The sequence below is a fragment of the Mustela putorius genome, unplaced genomic scaffold, assembly GCF_011764305.1.
Source record: "Mustela putorius furo isolate JIRA1106 unplaced genomic scaffold, ASM1176430v1.1 tig00003859_pilon_pilon_pilon, whole genome shotgun sequence".
Lineage (NCBI taxonomy): Eukaryota > Metazoa > Chordata > Mammalia > Carnivora > Mustelidae > Mustela > Mustela putorius.
The window spans coordinates 2,684,306-2,711,357 of NW_025422011.1; the positions used below are offsets into that span (position 1 = coordinate 2,684,306).

Genomic DNA, 27,052 nt, shown 5'->3' on the forward strand with positions numbered 1-27,052 from the left:
AACACACACACACACACACACAGCTTGACAAAATTTTAAACATAGACTGACATGACTGCCAGTTGGATCAGGATTTAGATAGAACATTCCTTTCACTCCAGAAGGTTCCCATGGGTATATCCCATGCCAATACCCTCCCAGAGGTAGCCTCCACTCAGACTCGTGTCTGCACATCAGCCTTGGCACCCAGTTCCTTAACCCCCCGGAGGGACTCCTGACACTCCCCAGCCTGGCTTGCGAGGAGGGCCCTCCTGCTCTGGCCATAGACTGGGGGCATCAGGAGCCCCGGGCAGCCTCCAAGACCCTGGGCCCCCTGAGAGACTGGGGTGGGAGCTGGGGTGCTAGGCAGGGGTACAACTCATAGGCCCCTTGCCCCCAACAGATACACACTCATATACAAACTCTCTGGAATATTCAGTCAGGCAGACGACACCCAGACTCAGACACACTGGGCCAGGACGCTCACGCCACCCCCACCCCTGCCACCGTCGCCTTACCTGGGCCTGCACGTAGTCCCAGGCCTCCTGCAGTCTGTCCTCATGACTGTCCTTGTAGTTCTGAATGAGGTTGGTCACGATGTTGCCCATTTCCTGCTTTAGCTGCAGACGGAGGGGAGAGTAAGGGTCAAGGTCGGATTTCCTGAAACCCATTCCCCACCTTTGGTCACATCTACTTAAACGGCCTCTCTCCTCACCCACCCCAGCTCTGGGGACATGCTCACACTCAAAAGCATCCTACTATTCATGCCAGCTGCTTTTCTAGTGCTTCTAGGGTGCCAGGCCCCTGCTGGCCATCACAGGAAGCCCGGGGCAGTCAGGACCTACCACAGCTGTGCTGTAGTCTGTTCGGCACTCAGCGCCCTCTGGTGGCCTCTCATCCCTCAGGAAGAACACCGCCATCCTGTCAGTGGCCCACAAGGCCCAGCCTTGTTTCGCCCCCGCTCTTCCCAAACCATTTTCTGTTTTTCACCTTCTACTTCAATTACCCAGATCTGCTTTGCTGTCTTTCTGCTAGGCATGCTCGTGCCTCAGGGCCTTTGCACTTCCTCTTCCACCTGTCATCCTCTTCCCCCACATATTAACATGGCTCACTGGTCCACTTCCTCCAGGGCTTTGTTTAAAGGTCACCTCCTCCGAAAGGCCCTCCTGGACCATCCTACAGAATATATCTCTTCTCTGTCCCCTCCAACACCCCCTCCCAGGCTCTCCTCAGCCTGCAAGGGTGGGCCTGCTGTTTCATAGCATTGTCATTGCGAGCTCATTCCTTTTCAGGATGTACTGTGTCTCCCCTCCACTAAAATGTCAGAGTCATGGGAGCAAGGACCATACCTGGTGAAGCCTGGCCAGGTCAGACATGAGCTGTACTTGAATAACGGATGGCTGTACGTTCACCGCCTAATGCTGCGCCCCAGGGCAGTACTCACATACTCTCCCCATTAGTCCTCATGCCTGCCCTGCAACCCTGCGAACTCCAGATCCTGACTGTGTCGGGGAATTCAGGGTCCGTTGGTGAGGGAGAGAAGCATCTGCTTTTCTCAACGCCACCAAGGAAACAACGATTTACAAAGGCAGATGAGGGGCACAAGGAATAAAAGGACTCAGCCCCAAAGGCCGCCCAGGGGCGGCTCTCAACAGAGGATCGCACCCAGGCAGCTTTTCAGGAACAAGTCAGCCGTGCAAAGGGAGGCAAACCCGAAACCAACCTTGAGAACTGAGAACAGGGCCCCGAGCCCCAGGTAGGAACAAGGCCCCGCCGCCCCCCTCCGCTGCCCTCCACCCTGAGAGCCAGACCAAGCCTGGCCCCGCCTGGCCTCTCCCATGGACCTTGTCCAGGGGCCTCCCTGGCACACCAGCACAAATAAGCGAGTCACAGCCACCTGCTGTCACCACAGAAGCCCAGGGTGAGAGGCCAGGGTACCGAGGGGACCGCCACAAACCTATCCCTGGGTTCCGGAGAAAGGGGAATCAGGATATAGGACAGACACTTCCTGGCAGGGGTTTTCAGAGCCCAGCTCACAACGCGGTGAGTGGGCTGCCTCAGCTCTCCGCGGGCAGCTCAGAAAACCCACAACCCTCTGGAGAGACCAGCAGCCCTGGCTCCTTGCCCCCTCCCTTCACGGCCCTGGGAAACCAGCCCCGCTCCCCAGGCCTGCTCTCTCTGCCCCTCCCTCTTGACAGAATCCCCAGCGTGGTTCTCTTCCCTTCACTCACACTGAGCTTTACAAGGTACAAAGCCTTCCTACCAGCAACGAATCACGGCGGCTAAGTTTTATCAAATACCTCTCAGAAACCAGCCATGCTAAGTACTTTTTTGTGCATTAATAGAGATGCAGGAAATGAGGCTCAGAGAGCGTGATTACACAGCAACATGGGTCACACGGCCAACATGTGAAGAGCTGGGATTTGGCCCTGGAACCCAAGTTTTGACCTGTGAAGCTCTATCAGCACTGAAACCACTTGGGCACAGCTTGAAGGAGGTCAGAGCGTGTGAAGGAACGGCCTGGAGAAGCTAAGCAGCTAGCTAGCTCCCGGTCCTACAGCTGGGGCTCCTGCAGGCTTGGGTCTTTCTGCCCTGACCCTCTCTGCTCCGCCTCTTTTGGGGGGGGGGGGAATGATCCGGAAAGAAGGGGGCTGTCTCCGGGGCATTTGCATGGACAGCTGCTTCTCCCACAGCGGTCTTACCTGCCCTCCCCGCCCCCCACCTTGTCTTTATTTATACCCCAGCCCATACTTCCCTATTTCAGGTCCCCTGACATGAGAAAAGTGATGGAAGCCCAGTGGTTTCCACTGAGGCTGGGGGGTTTCCATGGAAACACCACCTCATCCTGCAGCCCAGAAGGGAGCTGAGAGACCCAGCAAGGCCATAGGGACAACGGCCACCGCAGGGGCTGGTTCAGCTCTCAGCAGATGCCTTGGGATCCCCATGCCCAGAAGGCCGAGTCGGGAGCTCAGGGGCAGTCACCCTGGCAACCAGGTCATGCCTAAGACAAGAGCAAGCGGGAAGGGGAAGGGGGAAGATGCCCACTCTCTTCCTTCGTCCCTGTAGGGGACGCTTCTGGGGTTTCTCCCTGCGCTGCACCCAATTCTCCCTTCTAGAAACAGCACTTCCTTTCCTTAGGGGTAACCCCCCCAATCCCTTCATGAGCCCGGAAGCCCTGCCCCTCTCATTGCTATGGGCAAGTCCCAGGCTGCCATCCGCGACCTCCCCCACCCTGGGCACAGGGAGTGCTTCAAGGATGGGATTTGTCACCCAATGTGACCTTCTCTTTCTGCTCATCGGGCAACACGAGGGCCTACGGGGACTGCCTGCCCAAGAAGGCAGCTGACAGAGAAGAACCAGAGCCAGATCAAGGGACTGAGAAGGACAGAGTCCCAGGGGCAGCCTTCAGAAATCTGGATCCCACAGAGCCTCCAGCCAGCTCTGGCCTATCTCATTACTATCTATGCAATGAAGAGTTGTGCCCAGGATTAAAAAACAAACAAACAAACAAAAAACAGTCCTTCCCAAGGACCAGCAGCATTCATTACAGCTCAGAGCAAAATGAAAATGCAGGGTCCCTTGCTTAAAAAGGATTATAAATTTCAACGCAGCAGCAGCAGAGTATAAACCAAGCATGGACCCTTTGAAGCGGAGGGCCCTGTGTAACCACTCAGGTCACACGCCTCCGAGGCCAGTCCTGGAAAGCTGCCCGGTCCCTCCTCCCCATTTCCCAGCACAGAGCACAGATCCAGAGGCACGACTTGGCAAGATCACACAGCTAGCGAGCAGCAGAGACGGGACTTAACCCTAATGGGGAGGCTCCAGAAGCCTGCGATCTGAACTGCAGCCGACCCCCACTGTTTCCACACCCCCCACACACCCCCACCCTCCCCACCCCCACCCCACCGTCCCCTCTGGGGCAGCTCCCCACTACCACCGGCTGTGCTTGCACTCCACCTTGTTGCAGCCTGCTGTTTCGCACAGAGGCAGGATTAGAAGAGACCTCAGTAAGAGCCCTTCCCATACCTTCTTGGGCTCTGCTTAAATTCTCCCCGTATGGAGAACTCAGGACCCCACAGAATGGCACATTGCGGGGGTGGGGAGGCTCTTGATGTAAGCAATTCATTTTAAGTTCCAGAGGGGACCAGCTGAAACAAATCAGATCACTCTCTCCCAGGAGAAACCATTTGGATATTCAAGACCAGACTGGGTCTCCCTCCACCCCCTCTCCTCTCCGGCTCCTCCACCCACTCCTTGGGATGGTGTGCTGACCTCTCTCCATGCTCTTTATTCTAGGCATCAAATTGCCCTCGAGAACGAGGTGCCCCCCACCGCCCCAAGCAATGAAATGGACCCACATCTTCCTGTCTTCTCCTGGGGATCCCATAGGACATGTTGCCAGGTGCTTTGCCAGAATGCAGACACAGTGGGTCTGAGGCTTCAGCCTGGGATCCCAATAAGAAATGAGGGCCCTTGTTGGTAGTGGTGGATGCAGAGGGGGTGGTGTGTTTACTCCTAGTCACCGCACCCGAGTCTTTCCTGAAAGCAGGCAGCAAAGTACATAACCAGCAACCCAGAACTCCCCAGGCTCCAGTTAACTCCTTGAGGGCGGGGTCTGAGTCAGGCTCCACCTTCCACTGCCACGGAGCCAAGGAGCCACACGGGCACCCAGCACCCAGCGCCTTAAGAATTTTCAACCCAAGGCACCTGGGTGGTTCAGTCGGTTAAGCATCTGCCTTCGAATCAGGTCATGATCCGGAGGTCCTGGGATAGAGACCCACATCAGGCTCCCTGCTCAGCCAGAAGCCTGCTTCTTCCTCACCCTCTGCCACTCCCCCTGCTTATCCTCTCTCACTCTTGTCAAATAAATAAAATACTAAAAAAAAAAAAAAAAAAAAAAAAAAAAAAAGACTCTCCATCCCACTGCTCTCCATGATCCCCTTCCAGAAGGAATGCCTGCAGGCCTTCCTCCCCTTCCCAAAGGGAAGACAAAGGTCACATGTCTCTGTCCTAGCTCCAGCTGTCCACCCCCAAGGCTGGTAGCAACCTGGGCCAGAGCATCAGGAAGTTTCCGTCATAGGGAGCAGGCATCTCACAGAACAGCACTGTCCTTGGGGAACCCCTTACCACCTATAGGTCAGGGCGCTGCGACACACGCACACTGGCTCCTCTGAACTTCTCCGGTAGGAAAGGGTAAGAGCGGGGAGGGCATCACCGTGTTCCTGACCAGCCTCCCCCAGGGTGAGGAAGGGCACAGCAGTGTGGCTGGGCCACTGCCCCCAACCCCAATCCCCAGCACCCACCCAGCCCAACTCGAGCTCCTTCCCCTTCAAGCCCTCAGCGCCCTGCTCTTCTGCGCAGCCCCCTGACATTATCCACTGAAGCCTCAGCGGCCTCACCCTTGTGGGCCATTGGGCAGGGGAGCAGCAGGGCCTGCCTGAGTGTGCCAAGGCCAGTGCCCGGCATGTCCCAGCAGAGAGTACTCCCTTTCTTCCTCGAGACCCTCTCCCACTCTCCTCTTCCTGGAGAGGACAAGCCAGAATCCCAGAGCGTCAAAGCTGGGAAAGGCCCCCGAGATGTCAGCTGGCACTCCAAGAGGCTGGGCAAGTTGTCCAAGCCCCTGGGGCAGCCAGAGGCAGATCCCAGCCGAGAACACAGGGCCCTAGAAGCCCAGACTTGGGCCAGGCCCACCAAACTGGGGCTGGATATACGTGATCAGATGAGCAAAGAGCTAAAGGAATCCCCACTCTCAAATCCTGGCCCACGGCTCTCGCTAAGACTAACACCAAAGACAAGAGGAACAGCTGCCGTTTCCTGAGCCCTTACTAAGCATTAATGAAGTTAATGATGGGAACCAGTGAGCCCTCCCAAGGAGTCCAGGAGGTGTCTGCTCCGGGCCAGGCGCTACTCAGGCCCTTCCCATTGGTGGGGCTCTCAAATCCGCAGCAAAGAGCTAGGAGATGGCCTTGGGGAGATGGGCCTTGGGGCCCCGGGTGCTCTGGCACTGAGCAGTGTTCCAATTTTAGAAAGGGATTGGGGTCTGGGTCACACCCCGCATTCTTTCCCATTCATAATTCCCAAGGGCCCCCTGAATGGGGTACACAGAGGCCACGAATAGCCTGGCTTCTCTTTGGGTTTGATTCTGCCACTGAACGAGCTGCAAAGGGCATTTTTGCTTTTCAGAGTGGTTCTCGGATTTCAGAACTGCGGCTAAGGGGAACGGACCTGTATTGTTACCGCTGTCTGACCAGTGACATGCGTGGAGCACAGAGAGGTTGAGTAACTTGCTGAGGGCCTCAGAGCAGTGATTCCAACACGGGCAGTTGAGTCCTAGAGTTGAGGCCTTGGCCCCCTCCCTATCTTATACAAGTGTTGCAGTCTGTGCTCCCTTCAACTCTGGGTGGGAGTGGGGGCCCAGCCGCTTTTCCCTTCAATTCAGAGATGCAGAAGCCCGGGCTCGAGAGGCCATGTGCCTTGCCCCAGGCCCCCAGCCTACCCTGTTGCTGCCCGGGGAACCGTGGCTGCTGGGAACTCAGGGCAGGAGGGACAAATGGCATCCCCAGAGACCACTTCGGGCAGGGGCAGAGGGGACCCCAGTGGCTCGACCCCTTCCACCTGCCCAGGAGGCCTGCAGAGTGAGAGAAAGGACAGCCCGTTGCCTCTAGAAGTTCTCTTCCTCTAGGCTCAACAAGACCCACCTCCCCAGCTGGACCTCATCGGCAGGAATAAACATCATCAAGGACATGTTTAGTCTTCCACCGGGATTTACAATGTGCTGGGAAAGAAAAAATAAATCATTCATTCTAACTTGAGTGAGCGAGCACTGCCAGAACATCCCCAGCAGATCCAGGAAATGTCCCTCTGCCTTTCAGGAGAGGTGGGCCAAGGTGAGGAGGGCTGGAACCTGGGGGCATGGGGTATGGAGCCTGGTGGGGAGGAGGAGCGGGAGGCAGGAGAGGGAATCACGGGGTAGGGCGGACAGTTTGGACTGGAGTCAGGAGTCCTGATTCTCCAAACAAGCCTTGCTCTGGGGCCGTGGGACGCCACTGAGGCGGAGCTGCTGGCTGTCAGCCAAGCGGAGATCATACCAGCCCACAGGGAGGCAGGGTGCTGGAAAGGCAGGCATGGGCCTTGGTTGGGTCAGAGGGATGGGGATGGAATTCTCCATTCTGAAGCATCTGAGCTGTGTGTGGCTGTGGCCAAGTCATTTTGCTGCTCTCTGCCTCAGTTTCTTAAAACTGGAAAATGTTTGTAAAACCGAAGTGTGTATCAGGTTACTTGCTCCGCTCCTGGCATGTGGTTGGCATTCAACAGGGGCCCGAGATGGGGGTCGTCGTTATTACTATGAGATGGGGAAATCAGACAGTGAGAAGGCAGACTGCCCGAGACCCTTACAGAGCCGACCGCCTTCTGAGTCATGGAACCCAGCTTACCAGGGCCCAGTTCTTATCCACCCTGATTATGACCTACCACCAACTGGGTCCCAGAGAATCCCCAGGTGGCACAGGGCAGAAATAAAGACCAGATTTTACAATCCTTTCACTGAGAAAAGAGTTGCCCTCCTTTAAATGCTGCCTCCCTGTCTGGTAGCCAAGCGAGCTCCCTTTCATCTGCTGAAACCACTATTTCCCCTTTTGCCTTGGCTTCCAGGAAGCTCAGTATTCAAGTTAGCCCTCAGCTACTGTGTCTAGTGTCCTGGTGTCAGGGCCACTGCTTCTCCTCTCCCACTGTGCATTCAGTCCCTCTCATTTTGACTTTAGTTACCCAGTGCCTGTGTTGGAACTCAACTCTACTTCTGGGAAAGGGCCACTGCTTCTCCTCTCCCACTGTGCATTCCAGTCCCTCTCGTTTTGACTTTAGTTACCCGGTGCCTGTGTTGGAACTCAACTCTACTTCTGGGAGGCTAGGAGTGGATTATAAAGAAGGAAAACAGACTCAGGTAGGAGCCACTGCTATGAAAATCACACCAGTATGAACCAGGAGCCGCCTGGGTTCAAAGCCTGGCCCTGCTGCTTACTCGCCATGTGACCTTTGATCAAGGGGGCTCATTTCTGCGTTCTGCTTCCACATCTGAAAATGAGGGTGACATGCCCATGACCACACAGGACCCCAGGGAGGAAAAGCTCAGTGAGCACAGTCTGCCCGCCACAGGGGGTGGCAGCCTTGTTCTAGGCTTCACGAAGTGTTAGTTGTTGATGTTGGTGTAATGTTTTCTTGCCTCCCTTCTAAGAAGTGATCTGAAGCAACCGGACCTTCGAGTGGTAAAATTAGGAGCCCATGAGCCACCAGCTCCGCCTCCCTGATCGCTAGGTAAGAACTGTATCGCTGGAGGAAAGCGGTGGCCCCCAGGGGCATCCAGGGCATAGGCCATGTGCAGTGGATCTGGGGTGAGCTCTGGGCCCTCCCGTGGCCCAGCCACTGGCTGACTGGGTACCCTAGCCCCTCACCTGTCGGATGGGGAATCACGGGGTAGTATGTGAAAGAATGAAAGCAAAGTGGCCAGCATCGTACAGTAATACATGGTGTGCACTGAACCAACCGCAGGGGTGCGGGGGTTCTAGTCCCTGTATTACTGACAGTATTGTTTGATATCTCTCTGAACACCTGTCTCCCCTGTCTGTCAATGAAACACAGCGCCCAGCTGCCAGAAGGATAAGACTATGTGTGTAAAGCTTCCAGAAGATACTGTGTGCACACAGTAGGTGCTCCTTAAGTGCTAACTTTGATAGTCACAATCAACTGGCTCACCCAACAGTTATTCCTGGCTTCCCTTCTCCCTTGTGCCTGTGTCTCTAGAGTCCCCTTAAAGGCAGGGTACCTTTGTGACCCAATCTGGAGAAGACTGTTGGAGGACTTGCTTTTCTGATCAAAGGGATGGCCCAGGTCTGGCACTGCCCGTTTCCCTCTGTTCCGGCTACAGCAGCACAGATGGTGCTCTGGCAGCCATCTTGTGACCATGAGGTGAGTGGAGTGATCTAGTGAGTGGCATGGTGAGGATGCTGAGCAGACAGCCAGAAGCATTGTCTCTGATCTAGCCTGACTTCTGATTAAGTCAATAGTGAATGTCAGCCTGATAGCCTTTCTATTCCTTTATGCTGAGTGCCTTCCCTGTGACGCAAAACTGATTTTCTTTATTGACAGTGTCCTCCCTGTGCCCCATCTATGGATGAGTGGCATGGATTTAGTACTTGCTGAGGTGCTTGAATAAAAACAAGATGAACAACATCTTTTGGGCGTTGACCATGCCGAGCACTGTGCTATGTTTTTACTATGATAATCCCCCTGAATCCTCATCAGAACCAGAAGCTAAATTATTATTGCCCTCCATTTGCAGAAGGGGAGACAGGCCCCAAGAGGCAAGCAGCTTGCCTACCGTCCCCCAGCTACAAGGTGCTGGGGTAGAGCTGCGTTCAGGCCCACGGCGACCCTGCCCAGAATGCTGTACCCCTCCCATCTCACTAGGAGATCACAGGGACCAGACCTTCTGGGTTTGTCTGAGACAGCTGAGGGGCCCCTGGTCTCTCCCCTACTCCCTGGGACCAATCCCCCTCCAGGCCCAGCCCAGCCAGGGGCCAGGAGAGTGCTTACCTTGCCCATGTTGAAATAGAAGAGGGCTCCTGCAGCCACCTGGACGATAAGGATCAGGAGGAGGAAGGCAAAGTACTGGGGACACAGAGGAGCAAGGAGTCAGCTGCATGCCCAGTCCCCTGGGGTGCACCCGCCCTGCTCACCCCTGCAGGCGCTCCCGCAGTTGGAACCAGGGTACACGCAGGTGCCCCTCAGCTGGCCGGCAGTACTCACCAGCCCCAGCAGGCAGCGGACCTCCTTGATGGCACCAATGCAACCCAGGAAGCCCATGAACATGGTGACGGCCCCCACACCGATGAAGATGCAGGCCCCTACCTTGAGCGAGCTGGAGGAGGTCTCTGGGGATGGAGAGAAGGACATTAAGTCAGGCCCAGCTGTCTCACCCTCATTAAGCACGCCATCAGGGGAAGGCCGAAGATCGAGCACTGCTTCCCTTGGGCTCGGCCCCCACCAGGCGCTGTGCTAGCTGCTGGGTAGACAGGAGTCAGAATACTGAGGTCCCCATGGCCAGGAGCTGCCACCCAGTGGGGCGGGATGTAGGGACAATACACAGCACAGATCCCCCAGTTGTGGGGAGAGCCACAGGGACACGGAGGCTAGCTCCAGTAGACAACCATGGGGCGGGGAGTGGGCTGGGTGGCTGGGAAAGGCTGGTCTGAGCAGAGGAGAGCCTAGAAGCAGCCTAGTGAAGCTCTGAGAGGGGAAGGCATTGCAGGTGGGTGGGGGAGGGGAAGGAGGGGTGGGGGGTGGGCACAGCAAGGAGGAAGGAGCTAGGATATACTTAAAGAAGGCAAGACAGAGTGGGCCCGTGGAAGTCTGACCTGTGATATGCCTGAGACATAGAGAGGTGCCTGATGACAAGATACCCTCTCTGGGGGCGCCCCTGTGGGCAAAGGTCTGGGTTCCGTCAGAGCACTTGACCAGCAGTTCCCAAGAAGCCCAGCGCATCGCCCGCCAGAACAGGGCGCAACTCACGCCCACCTCCAGATGCCCTGTACCCAGAGGCTGTCAGATGCAGAAGAGCTAGGGCAGATGGGCCTCCCCCTGGCAGGGAGTGGCAGACTCCCCCGACAAAAGCCCCTGCACTCTCCGGGAGGCGGAGGGCAGGATGTTTCCAGAAGGCTGGCGCGCAGCCTGGAATGCATTACTGGATCAGGGGGAACCCGTTAGGGAAGTAGATTCCTGGGTCCGTACAACTGGACAGACTTTCTTGGGAGGCCACCCGGAACCTGCAATTTTAATGTGCCAGGCAAGGCATGGCCAGAGCTGGCACAAGTGGCTGTCATCAGGGAGGACATGGGCCAGCTCCGTGGGGGGGCCTGAGAGAAGCTGAGACCCCCACCCCAGCCACCGAGGACCCCTGAGCACCCTTAAGCAATCATTACAAAGCTCAAGTGTGGATGGACAGGAGGGCCGGATTCAGCCCCACTTCCTGGTCACAGACAGAAATGTTCTGGAGCTCGGGAGGAGTTGGCTAGCCCACCCTGTTCTCAGGGTGCAGGGTAGGGCTGCCTACCCCCCAGCTCCACACAGGATCCCCCCAGGCAGGTGGGGTAGGGAGGGGAGTGGGGAAGCAGTGCCCCTGCTGGGGTGAGCGTGGGGGGGGCTCCTGGCACTGAGCTCCCATTTTCATTCTAGGTCCTCGGCGCCCTGCTCTCAGCAATTGGCATAGTCAGGAGGAGGCCATCCAATCCACTTTTTCTAAGCTTCCTTGGTTTGGGTTCCTCCCAGGGATGACTCCCAGAGAAAAGAAATTTGGCAGAGTCTGGAATCCACTGTGTGCCTGCCAGAACACGGCTCTTTATCCGGATCATCCCTTCATTTCCAAATCGCTTCATGTCCACGCCAGACCCATGAGGGTCGATTTATATCCTGATTTGTCCCTAAGGGCCCTGATGCCCAGCCAGGCTAAGAGGCCACCCAGATGCCCAGCAGGCAAGACCCAGGGCTGAGACCTCCCCAACTCAGCTTCTTCCCCAGGAGGCCAGCCCAGCTGCAGTGTCTCAGCTTCTCAGAACACCCAGCGGACAGCAGTCCCTGACCGCACCCAGGATCTCAGGCTGGCCCCGATCTGAGCACCCTGACTTAGGAAGGGGCCAAGTGGACATTCTGGGGAGGCCCTCCACTGTGCACGGCAGAAACGTCTGGGTCTTGCCGGGCCTGGCAGGTGCCAGAGTAGCAGAAGTGGCTCCACATGAAAGGGACCGGAAGCAACAAGAAAGGGGTTCCCATTCCAGCTCTCCTGTGAACAGGGTCTGAGCCTGGGCAGGCCATCCTTTGGCTTCTGTTTCTTTCTCTGTGAAATGGAACTAAATCCTACTTCTTCAAGATGTTCTTACCAACTCCATCACTTCCATAGGGTTGACTGGTTACTAGGAGCTGTTCTAAACACTTTTCATTTCTCACAACCACCTTATAACATAGATTTGATGATTATCCCCATTTTCCAGACGAAGAGGCCCAGAGAGGTGAAGTAACTTGCCCACGATCACTCAGCTAGGAGGTAGCAGAGCCAAGATTTGAACCGCAGCAGCCTGGCTCCAGAGTCTGTGCTCCTGACCACAGAGCAAGGTCTGATTAAGGCAGGACTGTGTAGCGAGTGTGAAAACCCTGCAGTATATTGGGGTATGTGGGGCTCAGGAGCCATGGCCCTGTTCATATCCCAGCTCCCACTCCTGGCTGAGTCTCCTGGGACAAGTTAACTTCCCTTCCTGTGCTTCCATTTCCTCCACTGTGAAATGGAGACAGACACACTTCACCCCATGGACTCCCAGTTAGGGAGTCCTCACCAGTTAGGTTGAGGGGAGAGCTGTGTCATGTGGGCCTGGAACGTCTGTAGTAAGTCAGAGCCCTGGGTCCCAGCCCTGTGTGATTCTTAGCAAGTCTTCTCTCTCTGCTGGATCAGTGTTTCAGAACCCTGGCTGCTTGGGGAAATCACCCGGGGAGCTTTGTAAAAACCACAGTGCTCCAGGTCCCCGCCCGCACACCAATGGAGTCTGATCCCCTGGGGTGGGCCCGGGACTCTTGTATTTGTGAAAACATTCTGGGTGCATCTACCAGTGTATCTAGGGGACCTCTGCCTTCTGGCAGCTGGAGAGTCTTCCAACTGAATAGGGAGGAGGCCGGAGGAGCAGTTAAGAGGTTTTCCTGGAGCCTGGGGCAAGGTGCAGGGGACAGATAAGCAAAGGCTGAGCTGGGAATCCAGACTTTGCCCCCTGGCACTGTGCCTGCTGGGTGTGGCCCAGGACAGGAAGTGGGGAGCCCGGGCCTAATCAGGGCAGAGGAGAGTGCATCCCAGGCTGGGAAGGTGTGGGGAGCACGGGCATCCCACTAGGGTTGGAAATGCAGAGCCTCACCCCAGAACAGGGGAACAGTCTGCAGCCCCCCAACCCCCAGCAGGAGGCAGGGCCAAGAGCCCCAGGCTGCATCGGATGTGGCTGGAGGGTGGCTCATCCTTGCTTCCTTTCAGGTCCGAGGGGAGGCCTAGCCCCTTGGGGCCACAGTGACAGGTGTGGCCTCTCCATCACCCATCCCAGCCTGGTTCCGCTTTATTCAAATCAAGCAGCTGTCATGGGCCTGAGTCCAAACCTGCTGCCTCAGCGGCAGCTGGGAGGGAACTGAGCCAAGGACGCACTCACTGAGGGCAGTGGCATCACTGTGCTCCTTGGGGCCCTCAGCTGTGCCTCCCGTCCACCTCAGGGCATCCATGAGGTCAGTGCAGCAAGCCTGGCCGGCTTCCTGGAGGAGGCTGGGGGTAGATCGGGCAGGGCTCTTACCATCTGTGCAGGAGTGCCCTGGGCTGCTCTCCTCCTTCTTCAAGAGTGAGAGAAGGGGCTTCCACGCTGCGGTTCCCCTTACCACAGGCAGCATTGAGGACCAAAGGTCTGGGGGTTTAAGTCTCATACCTATCACTGGAAGCTCTGGGAACATGAGCCAGGGACATCACTTCTCTGAGCCCCATCTCTTCATTTGTCAGGCAGGACAGGAACAGTTCCTACCTCACAGGAAGGTCGAGGGATCAAGGCAATTTTTATGGGCAAAATGCTTGGCCCCTTGCCGGCCCCATAATGAGCCCAGACCGTGGGTGCTATGTCTGGCGTCTTCTTCCTCAGTCCAGAAGCCCAAAGAACCTAGCTGGTGCCAGGCACGGAGCAGACACAGCTTGGACTCCTGACAATTTGTGTTTCCCAGCCTTTCCTACATTTCTCTAAACTGACCGGGGATGGAGTGTGGCCCACATCTCATTGAGCTGGCAAATGGAGGGAGAGACTCTAAGAGGCCTTCTCACGGTCAGGCCTGAGGGCAGGGGTCCGGGCTGGGACAGCAAGCCTCCCTCAACCCCTAGTGTTCTCCGGACAACAGCAGCTTTGTGTGGGGAGGGAGAGAAAATTCCTCCCAAAAACCCCTGCAGAGGGGGGCCCCGGGGTAGAGTGGTCAGCACAGGACCTGGGCGAGGCCCCAAGGATGGCTAGAAAAGCGACCTTTCAGGTTCAAGTTCTTGCAGGCAGCCCTGAGGGCCACCCTGGCTCACTGCTCCGGGGCCAGCTTGGCAGGGGGATCACGGGGAAGGACCCTTACGTAGCACAGAGATGAAACTGCTCTTGTCGGCCAGGATCCATACCCCGAAACCCAGGATCACCGCGCCCAGGATCTGGAAGAAAAGGTGCAGTCAGTTGGAGCCTGTGGGGACCCCTGCCCAGCTGCCCCTGCACCAGGCCAGGAGGACCTGGGGTTGGGGGGGGTGCACCACCTCCATCCTCAGGCCCCACACCCCAAGTCCCAGCCATCCAGACAACAAAGCCGTGTGTGGGGGAGTCCCTCGTGCCTCCCATCTCCCCTACCCCACCCCCATACATGGTCAGACCAAACTTATTAGCTTTGAGGGGTACAGCCTCCTCCCAGGGGTACCCCACGACTTTACCTCCTGGCCCTGTCCTGTGCTCACCCCCTCCACTCCAGGAGCTAAGCCCTGATAGGAACATTGCAATGCTGTTCGTCATCCCCAAGCGAGGACCTCACTCACCCTACCCTACCCTAGTCGGGCCGCCTTAAAGACAACAGCAGCTGCTGATGACCCTACATTCTTCCCCAGTGTCTCCCAGCAGGCCACCTGTCCCCTCCTCCCTCCTTGCCAGGTGGACCCTGTCATCGTCCTCACGTTACAGATGGGGACACAGAGGCCCCGACCTTGCCAAGGGTCACCCATTCCATCCTTCTGGGGCTCGCAGCCAGGTCTGACTACTACCCCGGGCCAGACTGTGGCTCACACTAGCTGCAGGATACTTGGACCCGTCCTGGGACATCACCTGGAAAGCCAGTCTCTGAGGACAGGGAGCTACCGAGGAGCCACTGAGGGGAAGGGTCTGCCCTTGGGTGGGTGTGTCTCAGATGACGCAGCTTGCCGGGATGAAGGGGGACTTCATAGAACAGGGGAGTTTGGCTCCCAGATTCCTGAGGCCCTGTCCACCCCGAGCCCGCACCTCATGGCACAGCTGGCCAGTGGCCAGGCGTTGGGCCCACAGTCTGCTCTGTGCCCCCAGAGCCCTGCAGCAGAGTGCCTGACTTGCTCACCTCCTGTGAGGGCGGGACAGAAAATTCCCTCCTGGCAAGCACAACCCCCAGGAGATCGAAATCCAGGACTGCCCAGCTAACCTCCTCAGCTCATCTCCAAGCACCCACGAAGGAAATCCCCAGCAAGAACCCAGGGGGGCCTCTGCAGTTTTCCCAACCAGAGACTGTCATCCGGAGTGGCTGGACCAGCCCTGAGGCGATGGGCCAGCCAGGAAGAGACCCAGTCAGGCGGCCAGCCAGAACTGGGGAGGCACATGACCCCCTCTTTCTCTGTGAACCCAGACTGGAACTATGGGGCACCACCCTGCCCCCCCCCCCCACACTGCCCACAAACTGCCCCCGAGCTCTGCCAGAATCTCCGGACAGGGCTCTGCCAGGAGCCGGGACCCTCAGACCAGCGTCCTTCCCCTGGAACAGCAGAGCGTCAGCGGCTCCTGGATTTCTGTGAAGCTCAGAAAAGCTGACGAGGTAATTTTCTGGGGCGTCTGGGGCCAGGAGTTCGCAGGCAAGGAGGTACACATGTACATGTGAGCATACGCGAACACACACAGCCGCCAGAGCAAACTTTCCAAACCACAAGTCTGATCACGGAACCACTTCCCGATGTGCGTAGAACAGAGAGCAGGATTCCTGGAAGGCCGACGCGGCAGGCACCCTGGAGCCCCACACTCCGCCCCACTCCCCCACACTGGACTTCGATGCTTCTGCTGGAACTCCTCCCACCGCCACTGCCTCTGACAGGGAGCTTCTGTGGACCGTCCCGACAAGGTCGGCGGCCTTATAACCTGCTCTCCTGGGGGCCGTAACCTTCATGCCCAGCACCCTGCACAGCTGCCGGAACCCATCCCCTGCCCCGAACAGAACCCCCAGAGCAGAAAGCATGACTCCCCTGTTGGTGAGTATCCGCCTGGCACCTACAACCGGGTCTGCACGCACAGAGGGTCAAATACCCACTTGGTGAATGTGTGGTGAGTGAACAAGGAGACGAACCAACCAAGGTATACTGTCCCTGCTCCCCTCTCCCTGCACCCTCCTGTGATAAGAGCTCCCTCTCACCCTGCCCACCCCTCCCCATATTCTGGTGGGCCATCTCTGGCCCCAGCACACAGGGAGTTAACACCAGACTAGAGCCAACCCCCAAAGCTCTGGCCAGGGACCAGCTTTTCCAGTCTCTGGCTCCACGGAGAAGGGAACCCCTTGGCCAAAACCATCAACCCTGTTTCCTTTCTCCATGAAGTCTCCACCCCTCCCTCCCGCTGCATGCAGTGAGCTGGCTGTCTGGGCCCCTGGACTGCAAAGCCGCCTCTCTCCAATCCTAGGGTCCCTGGGAACAGAAGCACGGCACTGCGACCCTCCTGTTCCCCAGTCCTGGCCAGCTGGCCCTGGAAGCCGGGTGGAGGCCCAGGGGTCAAGCACTTGCCAAGAAAGGCTTGGCTCTGGCTGTATGGCCACTGTTTTCTAGAGCCCCGGTCCAGCCAGGAGGGACATGACTATCTGGCTGGGGAAGCCCAGGTGCCCTGCCCTCAGCAGAGCTTCCACACCAGGCTGCGGTCCACAGAGGATGAGAGCCGGCAGGGCAGGGGCACCTCAGCGGTCTGTAGGAGTGCCGGGAACACGCTCATTTCTGTGTGTTGGGGCACAGTTAGGAGGGGGAATTGAGAATGATTATTTCCCAAACTGTCTACGACCCTATGTAACTTGCAATGTAGAACAACTTTTCCCCCAGGAATCCGTGTCCGCTGTAGAAAACTTGGAAAAGGGGCAGGAAAGCATAAAGAATAAAATCCAAATTCTCAGGAATCCCAAAATGAACGTTCAGAGGCACTTTCTTCTCTCAAAAATATCCCTGGACGTGTGCACTTTTTAAGAGTAAATATGAATCATAATAAATATAATAATAAACATCCTATTTTTCAGCCTGATTTTCTAACAGTAGGGGATAAACCGGCCACCCAGAGGAGACAGCCCCCAGCAGCACCCTGCACCCAGGAAAGCCTCTCAGGACTCCCCGCGCCCCGTCTCTCTCACACATACACACACACACTCATGCACACACACACACACACGTGCAGACTCACACATGGATCACACGCTCTCCAGCCCCATCATACACACATTCATGCACGTACACATTCACACATGTGCACACACACCCTGCCCCATCACACACTTGCACACACATACATTCACGCACATGCACACTCACACATGCATCACACACTCCCCCTGCCATCGCACATCTAATGCACACTCACATGGACACATGTGCACTCACACATGCATCACACGCTCCCCCGCCCCATCACACATTCACATATACATTCACACACGGACATACTCACACATGCATACACACCTTGCCCCATCACATATGGACTCATGCACACTCACATGCACACACGTGCACTCACACATGCATCACACGCTCCCCCTGCCCCATCGCACACACACATGCACTCACACACTTCACACATGCATCACACTCTCCTGCTGCCCCATCACACTAAAGCACCCACAGACAATTGACACATGTGCACACTCACATATGCCCCACTCTCCCCTTGCCCCATCACATACACTCACACATTTACACACATGCACACTTGCACACGCATCACACTCTCCCTCTTCCCCAACACATACACATGCTTATGCACACACATACATTCACACATGTGCACTGACACACACATTACACCCTCCCCCTGCCCCATGATGCACACACTCATACACACTCACACACACACACACACACACACACACACTCCAAGCAAGAGGAGTCAGTGTCAGGCCTGAGAGGAAAATTGAGGTCCCAGGAAAACCAGTTCAGATGTGCACCGGCCTTACACATCTGGGCAGCCCTATGCCAGGGTGGGTCTGGGGTCGGGGGTGTGTGTCCCCACACTGGCCCCAAGCCTGCAGGTCTCCTGCACACCCTCTGGGGGTGTGGGTACATCCCCCACAGTGGGCATGAGGGCGGGGGAGGGGTGGCAGCTGTAACAGCAAGATCTTCAGAGGGGGTGCAGGAGGGTCAGGGGCCGGCACAGAGACGTCTCTGCTGATGAGTTAGGGGACACCCGGGGGGCTCTTTCCCATCCATGCCCACCTCCAACCCGGACCAGCCCAGCCCTCAGTGCCCCAGGAGAGGGGACAGCGGGGATGGGCATCCAGTGTTCTGCCACAGAACCAGCTGGAATGCAGGCCATCTCCTGGCTGGCCCCTCCCAGTTCTATTCACCATGGTCTGTCCTCAGCCCCCACCCACCGCCCCTGACCACCACCCTGCAGCCTGGAGTCTCTGGGGGGTCTGAGCCTGGGTAGCCCCAGGGGAGAGTCTCTGTGGGAGGCAGTGGGCTGGTGCAGGTCATACTTACGAAGAAGAGCAAGTTGAAGAGGAAGAGAAAGTATTTGGTGACTTTGATACAGGCTGACCCCATCCTGATGGTCCTGGAGCTCCCTGGCAGGAAGAAGAGAAGGCAGGTGGGTCAAGGCCAGGAGGGAAAGGGAACAAAGCTGACAGGCATCCTGGACCCGCCGACCGCAGCTCTTCCCAGAGGGAGGGACTAACATGAGGTCCCATTTTACGGCACCCTGAGTCCCAGAGAGGTTAAATGACTGGCCCAAAGCCACACAGCTAGGCAGTGTAGGCCTACAGGCCATCTCGGTTGCTTGATGTTTGACAGCTGGGAGTCTGGACAGGCCCCTCGACTGGGCAGGGCCTGGAGGGAAATGATTTAAGACCTTCTCGGACTTTGGAAATACCCAGATGGATGCTGGTCAAAGCCAGGAGGCCAGGAAGTTAGCGGGTGACTGCTGGAGACCCAGAGGGGAGACAGTGGCTTGTGGCACAGATCTGTAGCCCTCTCTGGGGCCAGGGGCCTGCTGGGTCAGGAGGGAGGTCCAGCCTTTCAGAAAAGGGACCGAGAGCTCCCTCCACCATCTCTTCACAAAGGGCACAAGTGTGCATTGTCGAACATCCAATGAACAGAACATTCAACAGAGTTAACACAAATTAAAAAAAAATTTTTCTCTCACCCCAGAAATAAAAACTGTCCTCATTTTAGTAGCTCAACTTGCAGCATGTGTGTTTCACAGATGGTTTTAAACAAAACCGGGCTCTTAGCGTATAGAGGGATCCGTAACCTGCTTTTTTCATTCGACAATACACTCTGTGTGTGCTGGTAAAATGCCCCACAATGTAACTTCACCTGCTGCGTAGGATTCCATCCTGTTGATCGTTTCACATTTTGGAGGGTCAGCTTCCTCCAGAAAATTCAGGTATGGGCAGCATTTTACATATAATGTCTGGGGGTTCAGAAGCCCCATTAAGCCCATTCAGGAGCCCCCAAGGATCCCAGGGTTAAAGTCCCAGATACAGATTTGTCCCAAAGCATGTAGTCAGTACTCGACATTAGACACACGGCTGTTGCCCATTTTTCACTGTCATCCTGGGTGACACACACACGTGCTTTTGAAACAGCACAGACCATGCTGGAGCGCGCTGGTGTGTCTCTCCACACTGACGGACCCCAGGCCAGGGCAGGACTCAGAGAGGGAAGCTGGCTGCCCTCATCCCTTCCCCGAAGCCACACAATCCTGGAATGACAGCGGCCAGCTCTCGGGCCCTGTGGGGTGACAGGAGCCAGTGCGGGGCAGCTGGGGACGGGACAGCTGCATGGGACAGCTGCTCAGGCAGAGTGGGGCTTGGGGGCAGGGAAGTAGGCATTGGGCCCAGTCCTGTTCCCACAGGCCCTATGTCGGGGGGGGGGGAGAGCAGGGCACAAAGCAGAGGGAAGGAGAACTAATGGGTTGGCTTCACCCCTTCTTCCTCCTGCAAGGGTAGAAGGCAGTCCTAAGCCTTGTGAATCTCCCCACTCCATAAGGAAGTCCCCTCTGCCTTTTTCTGGAAGTAACCACCTTCTATCATCCTTGCCAGGCGGAGCTCAGCTTTGACTCCCTATACCTTCAGGGAGAGGAGAGAGGGTTGAAGCGGGGAGGGCTCACTACCTCCCAGGGGGTCCATTTCGGGGTTCTGACATCTCAGTTCGGGAGAATGTTCTCTAGCTGCCTTGCTGGGGGTCGGACTGGGGCACACCATGAAGCAACACTGCCCAAAGAAGGAAAAGGCTGTCTGGGATGGTAGTGAGCACCCTGTCACAAGCAGCATGGAAGCAAAGTGTGAGTTACTACTTTGGGGATTCAAGTGCTACCTGGAGACGTTAGACTGAATGGCTCTTCCGGTCTACCAGGGTCCAAGGCTTGGGCCCAAGAAACGCAGGGACACCAGGGACTCTAGGAGCCAGGGAGGTCTGCCCTCGGGAACTCCACCTGGGGCTGACCCCAGACCCAGTGTGGGGCGAACAAGGACGACGCTGTGGCAGGAGATCCCGAACCCAGGCTGGCCGGAGGGAGCCCTGCAGCGAATGGTCCCAACACAGCTCTGGACCGACCACAGGCTCTGCGTACACTTGCACAGAGCAGAACAGCAGCAGAGGAGAGATCCTCTCACCCAGGGTCACGTTTCTCATTCCTACCTGGACCAGCTTTCCTCGCTGGGTTTCCTCCCCGTAAGTGACTCAGGAGGCCCCGAGGGGGGGGGGGTGACCCAGGCTGCACCCCAATCTACAGAAAGGTCACGCCTTTACTGGGAAGAACCTCAGTGACTATACTCTAGGGGCAACCAAGGCCCTGACGGCGTGCGCTGGGTTCTTGTGCAACTGGAAAAGTACGCAAGCGGTCTTTGGCAACCGTTGCCTGCTTCTAGAAAGTACGGGAAGGGGGTTTCTACAGGTTCCGCTCCCACATCCTCTGCTCAGGCTGGCCAGCCAGGGCAGCCTCGCAGGGTTGGGGATGCTCAGAAACGAGCAGTTTGTGGACGAAAGTAGATTCGGTTGGGGCCCCTGAGGGAGGGGTAGCTGCCGGTGAACGGGAGGGACTCCAGGCAGCCACCAAAATCTGTGTGTCATCCCCTTCAATCCCCCCAGGCCCAGGAGGTGAAATAACTCATCCAAGACACACAGCTCGCAAGCAGGGCTGGGCTCCAGAGCCCAAGGTCTGTCCACTGGGAAGTGCCTCCTTCCAGAAAGTGATCTGGACCATATAAAGGGATCTTCGGGGATGGCTGGGATTCCCTAGTGGGAAAGAAGGAGGCAGAGGCTGCCGAACGGTTATTCCTTGATGCTCCAAGACTCTGAGCAAGCTCTCTGGTCTCAGGGACTCATACAAATTGTCCTAGGCTTCGGGCAAAGCCCTTCAGTGTCCTACGCGCAAACTGAGGCACCGAGGGCTGAAGGAGCTCGCCCCAGATCACCAGTACATGGACCATCGAGGACAGAACCCAGGCTGCCTAGCCCCTCGGGCTCCCTGATCCTCTCCAGGAGGTATCTGGGTGAGCTCCAATGCCAGAACGGGAGTCGAGGCTGCCCCATGCCTGGCAGACAGTCCAGCCAATCTGGGCAGGCCCAGAGACCACCTGGGAACCACCTGGAGGGGGAGAAGGTGCTGAGAACCAGAGCCTGGGGTGGCAGCTCCTGGGCATGTTGGCCAACATCCAAGGATTTATGGTCTTTGTTCCCTCCAAGTACAGATGTTTCCCCCTCAAAGCAAAACAGAGAAGACGATGGGCAGTTCCAAGAAGGCTGGGGGGTCAGCTCAGGATGAGAACATGCCCAGGTGGCATCGCGATGTGGGGTGGTGTCAAATTCAGGGACCCCACCCCCGCCCAAAGTTGGATTCAGATGACCTGGGGGATCTGAGCCTCAGTCTTCTCATCCATGCGGTGGCTCTAAGGGCTGGTGTAGGGCAGGGGCTGGCCAACGGGGTCTTTAAATCAAATCCAACCTGCCACCTACTTTTTGTACATCTTGTGAGCTAAGAACAGATTTTACATTTTTAAACAGTTGAAAAAAATCTATTTTTTAGCCCAAGAAATTCACATTTTAATGGCCCTATCTGAAGTTAGCCATGCTCTCCCCAGCTTAGGTCTTGTCCCTGGCTGCTCTGGCACTGAGGTGGCAGAGTGGACATCACGATAGAGGCCACTGGACCCACAAAGCCTGGAACATTTACTCCCTGGCCTGTTCTGGAACAAGTCTGCCAGCCCACAGTGCAGGGGATCCGATGACGTACACCCACACGTCTGTAAGAGGCAGCAAGGGTCAGGACCGCTGTTAGCTTGAGATCTTGGGGGGTGAGCAATCTGGTGGCAAGAATTGAATGTAAAGAATTGCAGTTGGGAGAGAGAAGACAGAAGACCCCCGGATAAGGATTCAAACGCTGGCTCGCCAGCACATGAGAGGGAAGGTCTTTGATCCCCTCACCTGTCGAAACCTCACCTGTCCCCTCACCTAACGGAACCCGCCACTATGAACAGAGGAAGGTCGGTAGCTGGTACGGACAGGGTGCAGTGGGCAGGGGGTCGGGCAGACCCTTCTCAGTACTTGTGGAACCAGTCAGGGCGGAGGGTTTCATCCGCAGACGAAATTAAACAAAAGAAATGTCTCCCCACGTTACGCTTCCGGGTATACACTTTCTGTAAACACCGGAGGGTCAGCCTGTACTTTCCTGCGAGCTATATGGACCGCCAACAACACAAGGGAATGACACGCATGCATATCTGAGTGGAAAATTCCAGAGCAGCCGCTGGCAGCCGTCTGAGCAGTAGGAAGGAGGTCCTGATTTTATGTTATGCTTTACAGTAGGGAAATTGATCGTTTCTAAGCAGCTACAATTTAAATTGACCAAATATATAATTTAACGCCAAATCAATTCGTACAATGAAATGACTGCGCTGGTATTTTACTAACTCCTACTCATCCCTCGGGACTGACTTCAGAGATCACCTCCAGGAAGCCTCCTTTTCCAGCCAGCCTCATCCCCATCACCCTGGCCCTGCCCACAGGCATGCTGGTTAGCCACACTCCCTCTCCGCTTCCTTACAGTAGCTTTGGATACTGGATCAGTTCTCAGATCAGGCTAGGGCGTTGGGCTGCCTGGGTATGAATGTCATTCTCTCACCTCCTAGCTGTGTGATCTCGGACAAACGACTTACCCTCTCTGAGCTTCACCTAACTCAGCTGTGAAAGGAGGAAAAGAAAACCTATTCGGAAGCTCTGCCCGGAGATTACATTAGATAATGTGGATGAAATGCCTGGCATGGGGTAGGCTTTCCATAAACGGAGGTTACTGTCCTCGTGTCTGATGCTATACAGTAATTCTCTGCGTAAATTGTCCCATCTTCCCTGTGAACCTGTGATACTTCGAGAGGAAAGACTATGTATTATTTATGAGAGCAAAGGAGGCTCCCAGCCACGGTTGCCTAGTGAAAGATGGGATGGGTGGCTGGATGCAGCAATGGGTGGGGGGAGGGGGATGGAGGGATGATGGACCGACAGATGGAAGAATGGAGGCATGAGCAGAGGACTGAAGAGACAGAGGAATGGCGGGCTGGAGGAGGCTGGCAGGAGGGACGGATGGACAGGAGAACGGAGAGATGGAGGCATGAAGGGAGGAGAGACTTCCACATAAAATACCAGGACTGCCATATGCTCGAGCCACCTGAAACGGGTCTGACACTCACAGCTGAGCCCTTTCAGGCCTCTCCTGTCCTCATCCAAGGGGTGGGGGCGAGGGGCGTTCTGGGGGGTGAGCACCCGAGCCAGCTCTGAGTGCCAGAACCCGCTGCCAAGGCTCCTTCACCTTCCCCGAAGACTGAGTACAGGACGTGGGTCTGGGGAAGAGCTGGGACCTTCAAGAAAACCCCTCGTCTGCAGCGGGTGCCTGCGAATTCGCACCTGCAGGGTAGGAGGGTGGGTCTGTCCCTCCCCTGAGAATGGGGTAGGAGCCCTCCGGCCTGATCCTAGAACCCGAGCATGGGTTAACCCTGGGGTAAGGGAGCTACATGAAGGCCTGGCACATGCGGGCCCAGATTAGGGAGATGCAGGCTCAGACCCCTGCTCCAGCAGAACACAAGGGATGAGACCCAGCCCAGTGACAGCCCTCCCCGGGCCAAGGACGGGCTGGGGCCAGAGCAGTGTTTTCAGGAGTGGCTCCTCAGAATCGGAGTCCTAGAAGACGCGCTGTTGAGGACAGGAGGGTTTGCGGTCACCTGCCCTGTGGAGGGTCACTTCTCCCCAGGAGCCACCTGCACATCAGGCCATTCACCTCTCCACTCACCCAGCAGCAAGCATGGCCAAGCTGAAGCCATTGTTCCCTTAGCAGCCCTCAACACTGCACGGAGCGCCTCTTAGGAAAAGCCCAACCAGAGGCTCTCGAGGGTACCTGGGGGCCAGTACTAAGGAGTCTCAGTGCCGTAGGGTTTCCGGCAGGGGACAGGGGATGTCCCTTGGGGATGGCCCTTCCTCTCCCTCTCCTGTCCCCTGGGCTGGCCCAGACCAGACATGTAGGAGTCCTGTTCATCCACACCCCCTCTCCTTCCTCCTCCCTCTTACCCCGCAGCCCAAAAGCATCTCCTCCCGTCCGGCACCTCACCCGGCCCAAATCTCACCTCCCGCCTGGCCCAGTATAGCTCCCTGCTGGTCACGAGTTCCCCTTCCGTCCTCCCCAAGGCCTTATCCACACCGCAGGAAGAGGTTTGAAAGCTGTAAGCCAGACCTCGTCACTCCCCTACATACAATCCTCTAACCATGATACAGCCACACAAGTTCCTACAAAATCCAGGCTCTTCTGGAGCCGTGCAGCCCTGCCCGCATTGCCCTGCCCCTCCTCTGTCCCTGGCACACCCCCTGCTTCCCGTACGCACACTCATTTCCAAGGCCACGCTTCTGTGTCATGCCAGTACCCCAGGCCCTTGACCGGCTCAGTGCCTCTGCCCTGGCGGTCCCCTCAGACCCATCCACTGGCTCGTTCCCTTCCCATGGGCCAAGTTCTCTCCTCCCAGGGAACTTCCCCGAATACTTGATCTACACAGCAGGCCCAGCTTCTAGCCACACAGTAGAATCAAAGCCTGCCAACACCCAGCTCCCGACCCTGCCCCGACCAAGTCAACCATCAGAATCTTGGGGGTAGTGGGGAGGTTCCCCTGTTGACTGTCAGAATAGCACCCTTGATGGGGGGCGGTGGGGGTCAGGGGGGTGTACCTGCCACATGGTCCACTCACTGCAGTTAGCGCACTGGTTCATGAGTGCCTCTAGAGCCCGGTCTGAACTTGACTCCTTCGGGTGAGGGCTGTCTGTGTCTCATTCACCCTAGATCCCAGAGCCTAGAGCAGTGTCGAGCACATGCTCAGCACCTGGTGTGCATTTGCAGAAAGAAGAACTGGGAAGGAGGTGTCTGGGGAGATCAGGAAGGAATTCTTAAAGGAGATGGAACAAACCAACTTAGATCCTGCAACTGGGGGTTTCTGGTCCTTAAAATGACATTGCTGGTTTACAGGAAGGGGTGGCTGCTTACTCCCAAGAATCGATTTTGATCTCCTCTGTGTCAGAAAAGCTGGTGGGAGCTGTGGGCCCTCTCCCTAGATGCAGACGGGCAGGCACATGCCTCCGTTGGGTTTCAGGGGAATCACTAACCCTAGAATGCCAAGACGTGCCTACTTCTCCCAGCCCAGCTGCCTTCAAGTAGTGGTCCCCAATCTCAGCGATGTCAGACTTACCCTGGGAGTTATACAACTGCTCATGCCCAGGTCCCCCTCCCAGAGATCCTGAGTAAGTTGGTCTGGGGCACAGTCTAGGCATTGGGATCTTTTTTTAAGCTTCCCAGAGGATTCTAAGGTGTTGAGACCCACTGCCTTAGGCCTGGTCTTCAGCACGGCCTGACCCCTCTGTTCCGAGGGGGAGGCAGGCGGGTCTGGGCATCAGGGCCCAGCTGGAGAGAATCTCACATGCAGCTCCCAGCACCTCTGCTAACCCGGAGGCTAACACCCTCCAGGGTTCTTTACTCCAGGAGCAATATCTACTCTGAAGACCTTCGAGATCACTGCATTTCTCAGAGGGGGTGGCGAGAGCAAGAGTCTGCAAGTCACACAGCACCATCAGGGCCGAACACACAGCAGAAGACTTGGCCATCCCCGGTGCACCTGCCGCCCTGCCCTGGCTCCCCGGGCCTTTCTTCTGCACAGAGACGTACAGAAGAATCACACAGTACCTTTCCTTCCCACCCCCAGAGCGGCCCCATAACCTGGGGAGACACTGTGGAGCTGCCTTTCTCAGCAGATGAGGGCACTAAGCACCCACCGCCCCCAACCAGCCCGCACAGGTATGAAGAAGAACCACGATCAGGCTAGTGCGGAGTAGGGCTCAATCCACACTGGGCCCCTTGGTCACTCCTCCCACTCTCCCTGCCCGAAGATGCCAAATCCGCCCCATCTTTACCAGCTGTGTGGCCTTGAGCAATCACTTCCTCACCGTACCTCAGCTTCCCCACCTGTAAAATGGACTTACTAATGGATTATGTATGGCAAGATGCACACGAGCTTGTCTCTGCAAAGTGCCTGGCACCCAGAAGTGTCCAATATATGCTACCGATCATAAGAACAACAATTACTATCCAGAAGTTGCTGACCGCCTGACCAACAGTCTAAAACCCTCGGGGACAGGGGGTGTTAATTTAGCCTCCTAACGAATGCCAGGCCTGGAGGCCTCCATGTCAGACCGTGATGACTACCACTCCCTGGCAAGAGGGTGAGGGTTAAGCAGGGCAGGGATGGGCCAGAGTAGGGATTAAGCAGGGCGAGGCCTGGGCGGCCTAAGGAACAGGGCCTCTGCCCTGCACATGGGCACAGCCTCTGTCTCTGGGCCTCTGGCTGTGCCCCAGGGGCCTGCCTGAGGCCTGGAGATCGAGCCGGTTTGGTGAGTTGACAACTGATCTCACCACGTGGGCTCAGTCAGCCTGCTCAGGCAGAAAGTAGAATGAGAAAGTCTGGCCCAAATGTTCTGCTCTGGAAGCCTGCCTATCTG

General features: G+C 56.6%; 1 protein-coding gene across 1 annotated transcript in view; it reads right to left on the bottom strand.

The window, feature by feature from the left end:
- Positions 1-27,052, bottom strand: part of CD82 (CD82 molecule) — a 49,723-nt gene that overhangs the window by 4,281 nt on the left and 18,390 nt on the right. Inside the window, exons 2-6 of the mRNA XM_004763192.3 lie at positions 18,512-18,594; positions 14,146-14,218; positions 9,781-9,905; positions 9,568-9,642; positions 498-599 (exon numbers count right to left, since the gene is read on the bottom strand). Of these exons, the coding sequence (XP_004763249.2) occupies positions 498-599; positions 9,568-9,642; positions 9,781-9,905; positions 14,146-14,218; positions 18,512-18,574 (438 nt within the window). The 5' untranslated portion in view covers positions 18,575-18,594. The remainder of the gene's footprint in view (positions 1-497; positions 600-9,567; positions 9,643-9,780; positions 9,906-14,145; positions 14,219-18,511; positions 18,595-27,052) is intronic.